This window comes from Alexandromys fortis, unplaced genomic scaffold, assembly GCF_014885135.2.
Source record: "Alexandromys fortis isolate MF-2015 unplaced genomic scaffold, M_Fortis_MF-2015_v1.1 scaffold_155, whole genome shotgun sequence".
NCBI classification, from domain to species: Eukaryota; Metazoa; Chordata; class Mammalia; order Rodentia; family Cricetidae; genus Alexandromys; species Alexandromys fortis.
The window spans coordinates 342,368-346,935 of NW_026068052.1; the positions used below are offsets into that span (position 1 = coordinate 342,368).

The 4,568-nt window shown below is 42.7% G+C and overlaps 1 protein-coding gene across 3 annotated transcripts in view; it reads right to left on the bottom strand.

Annotated features, from left to right (window-relative positions):
- Nucleotides 1–499: 499 nt before the first annotated feature.
- The window catches only part of Nono (non-POU domain containing octamer binding), a 30,284-nt gene continuing 26,215 nt past the window's right edge, over nucleotides 500–4,568 (bottom strand). The window contains exons 6-10 of one of the 3 annotated variants that reach the window (XM_050119614.1): nucleotides 4,189–4,490; nucleotides 2,807–2,902; nucleotides 2,319–2,515; nucleotides 1,450–1,534; nucleotides 500–950 (exon numbers count right to left, since the gene is read on the bottom strand). In XM_050119614.1, the coding sequence (XP_049975571.1) occupies nucleotides 806–950; nucleotides 1,450–1,534; nucleotides 2,319–2,515; nucleotides 2,807–2,902; nucleotides 4,189–4,490 (825 nt within the window). In that variant the 3' untranslated portion in view covers nucleotides 500–805. The remainder of the gene's footprint in view (nucleotides 951–1,449; nucleotides 1,535–2,318; nucleotides 2,516–2,806; nucleotides 2,903–4,188; nucleotides 4,491–4,568) is intronic. The other 2 variants (XM_050119616.1, XM_050119615.1) reach the window with 2 other exon arrangements.

The window sequence follows — 4,568 nt, forward strand, 5'->3', positions numbered from 1 at the left end:
AAAGCAAACAAAACCAAAGGTTGGTATGGTGACTCACATCTGTAATCCTAGTACAGGAGGCTGAGACAGGAGGCTTTCTAAGAGTTTGAGTCCCCCTAGGCTATGAGAGTGAGTTCCGGGATAGCCTGGGCTATAGAGTAAGACTCTGTCTCGAGAACAACTGCTACCACTGCCAAAAAACTGATTTGAGTTCCCTACTGCTTCCCTCCAACTCAGTCTAAGGAAATAGAAAGTCGGGTAGAAGGGGAGAGAAGGAAGGGAAGGGAGCAGAGAAAAATGTATAGCTCAATAAAAGCAATGAAAAAATAAACAGAAGGGGGCTGGAGAGATGGCTCAGTGGTTAAGAGCACTGCCTGCTCCTCCAAAGGTCCTGAGTTCAATTCCCGGCAACCACATGGTGGCTCACAACCATCTGTAATGAGGTCTGGTGCCCTCTTCTGGCCTGCAGACATACACATAGACAGAACATTGTATACATAATAAATAAATAAATATTAAAAAAAAAAAAGAGGCAACGGGGGAAGAAAGTACTAATTTCTTCTTGGGGCTGCAAACCATCTAACTACATGGATGGCAGTGAACTAGCCAAATTCTGCTACAGGGCTTGATTTACCTCTTATTGTCACTGGGCATAAACAGTGGTACTGGCTTTTTATCCTAAATTTGCAATAAAGCAAGAGCTCTTTTTCAAACCTTATCTCACCTCCCTATCAACATATTTTTTCTCCTAAAAGGAATTTTATAGCATAGAAAAACTGGTCATAAGCTGGTATCCTAACAGATATTTTATGGTAGTTCTGTCTTATCACAACTGGCCTGGCACATCATAGGCACATAGGAGATATACCGCATCAGGGAAGGTTCCCTTGAATCCTTCCTGCTGTCGCCGCATCATTTCTTCTTGTTGCCGCCGCATTTCTTCCTCACGGCGCCTGCGTTCCTCCTCCTGCCTATAGAGCCACCAAGTTATTTTAATATAAAGGCATTCCAGAGCATGAGGAAACCACTTGGAACAGGAAGAAGGTTGAGGCAAAGAGACAACCTTACCGAAAACCTGCATAGCTTGCCAAGTACCAGGGCAACAACCAAAGAGATCCAGGAACAAGCACTCATCTCTTTCCCTTTACTGAAGCCCTAAGGCAATCCATAGAACCCAAATGCAGCTAAAATATTTACCCAAAGGAAGAACCTGAGAGGCAGCATATTTGCCAGTATTTACAATGTATCAGAGAGAATGGTGCGGAGAAGAAAAAAAAAATTATTACTCTTGGAGAAAAAAAGGTTAAAGAAAAGAAGTTACAAGGCTGGAGAGACAGCTCTGAAAAAGGTTTATCCCTGGTCATCAGTATATACACAGGTATAGGAGGAGGGAATTGCTTCTAAAAGTTGTCCTATGGCCTCCACACACTGTAACATGCGCCCAGGCCCCAAACAAACAAAAGGAGCTACCTGAGCTCTAGCTGCTTTCGTTTCTGAACTTCTTGGTTATGCAGCTCCTCCATTCTCCGAAGCTCTTCTTGACGCCTCATCAAATCTAGCAACAGATTGAGATTTTGGTTTTCTTTTCATATACAATAATTTCCCACAAATATCCACAAAGCAAAGATGTTGACTAGGCACAAGCTATAGTCATTTTGGAAGAGGGAACCTCAATTGAGATTGGTTGGTGGACAAGCCTACGGTGCATTCTCTTGAATGATGTGACATAGCCCAACTCATGGAGGGTAAACCAGGCATAGTGGTACAATGCCTTTCATGCCAACACTCAGGAGGCATAGGCGGTGGGTCTCTGAGTTCAAGGCCATCCTAGTCTGCAGAACAAGTTCCAGGACAGCCAGGGCTTCAGAGAGAAACCATTCCTCAAGCAAGCAAACAAAACCCCCAAAACAGAAAGAAAGCAGGGTGGACAAGCCATGAGGAGCAACCTAATAAAATTCTCCATCAGTTCCTTCCTGCAGGTCTCTGCCCTAGCTTCCCTCAATGATAGACTGTTATCTGTAATTCTAAGACAAAATAAACCTTTTCCCTCCTCAAATTGCTTTTGACCACGGTGTTTCATCACAGCACTAGAAACCTTAACTAAAACAGTATACAATCCCAGAATGACTATCCAAATTAACTCAAACCTTACTATTTGCTTCTTCATAGAATCTATCTAATATTCAATATTCCAAACCCACCCCCATCAAAATCAACTAAGTTATTTCAGGGAACAAAAGCAGAAATTTGTTTTATTCTATCGAAGGACAAAGAAATTATTGAACAAAAAATGACATTTGAAATTTATTGTACTTTTACAACCACGGGCCTATACTCACCCTGCCTCATTAGCATAACCTGGTGCTCATGGCGTGCTGCCTCCATCTCCATCTCCAGCTTCTCACGAGCCTCCTTGATGTTGCGGTCCACTTGATCCTGCTGTTGCTTCTCCATCTCAATGAGTGCCTTCCAGCGCATGGCATACTCATACTCAAAGGACCCTGGCTGTGCAAATCTGGGTGGCTGTTCTCGCTCCCTATAGACAGTAAATATTATATATGTACTTAGTCCAAAACTTCTTAGAATCATTCTTTTCTAAGAGCCAAGCGAACACACACATCTATGTATAAATAAAAAGATATGCACAATGTACACACACAAATGCATATGTACACACAGACATGACTCTTAAACACCCCTTTAAATTTCAAGAACGGGAAAATAACTAGGGGATGGAAGTGTAGTCAAACAGGTTATGGTCCTGTGTTCAACCACCAACACCACACATATAAACACACACCCCACCACCACCATCTGGACCACATACTTGTGAAATTGCTGGTTTTTTATAACCAGCTTATCTGGAAGTCCCTCCTCATCATCTAACTGGTCCATAGGTTCCACAGTCACAGGCCGAGGAAATCTGGGTAAAGGAAGGAGTTAGTGTAAATGAAGCCATACCCCAAGAAGCATGTTCCCTATGCTTAACACTGGCATGATGAACTAATTAGGGATCAGAACTTCAGAACTGGACAACTACAACATTTTTGCCAGGAATGGGAATTTGGCAACGATTCAAACTGTAAGCTGGGTTGGTCTCAAGTTAATGGAGTTAACTCCTCTTTTTTAGTCTCCCAAGTGCTGAGATTATAGATGTGAATTCCCACATCTAAACATATTTCTGACAAGATTTTTATACTCCAAATAACCAAGTCCTTCTTACTGGCATTAAGGATAATTTGGAGTTAACAGCCCAAGTTTCAGATCTCTCAAAAAAGTAAGTCAGTATGTTGGAAGAGTACTTATCTAATATTTGGTAACTCTAGAAAATGAAGGAGAGAAAATGATGAGACACTACATTTCCAGAATTCTAAAATGAGAAAATGTGATATGATTATTCCACATGTATGTTTTTTTCCTTTATGTCGATGTACCACATACACCTGGTTCCTGCTGAGGTTGGCATCAGATCCTGAAGTTACAGATGGCTTTTCTGTTTGTTTTTGTTCTGTTTAACAGCTCAGGCTGTCCCGGAACTCGCTTTGTAGACCAGGATGGCCTCAAACTTAAGAAATCTACCTGCCTCTGGAATGCTGGGATTAAAGACATGTGCCACCTGCCCAGTGTTACAGTTGATTCTGAGTCAACAGGTGGGTGCTGGGAATCAAGCTCAGGTCCTCTGCAAGAGCAGACAATGCTCTTAACCACAGAGGCATCTCTTCATCTTGACAGTTCAATGGATAAAGGCACTTGTTCATGCAAACTAGGCAACCTGAAGGCCAGGCGATGGTGGCGCACGCCTTTAATCCCAGCACTCGGGAGGCAGAGGCAGGCGGATCTCTGTGAGTTCGAGACCAGCCTGGTCTACAGAGCTAGTTTCAGGACAGGCTCCAAAGCTACAGAGAAACCCTGTCTCGAAAAACAAAACAAAACAAAACAAAAAACAAAAAACTAGGCAACCTGAGCTTGGTCCTGAAGCCCATGTAGAGGTGGAAGGAGTGAAAACTGGCTTCCCAAGTGTGCACTATGGCATTTACATGCACATATATACATAACTACTTAAGATTACACTGAAAATCATTATTAGAAAAGTTGAGTTAATGTTGTCTTTAAATAAATAAAAATAGGAATAGGATTACAAGACGTTAACTCTCCATACCAAAGAAAGATTAAGGAATCCAAAAAACATTGTCTGAAAACTCCACTTACGTGGTTAGCAAGAAGGAGCCTTCACTGCATCTGTCCAGAGCTTTCCGAGCAGCTGGCTTCCCTGAGAACTCAACAATGCCTTTCCCTGAGGGCCTTCCTCGGTCATCTACAATGACCACAGCCCTCTCCACCTGGCCAAACACAGAAAAGGCTTCTTCCAGCAGTTCGTTGGACACATACTGAGGAAGGTTGCGGACTGTAAGAGATGCACTATGACAGGCAAAGCGCACACGTAGCTGCTTTCCACGGAGTGGCATATTATCCAACTCCACTTTGGCAATTTCCGCTAGGGTTCGTGTTTCCTGGGAAAAACAAGAAAATTAGAATTTAACAGAGATGAAATGGTGGGTATGGTGGCACATGCCTTTAATTCTGGCCAG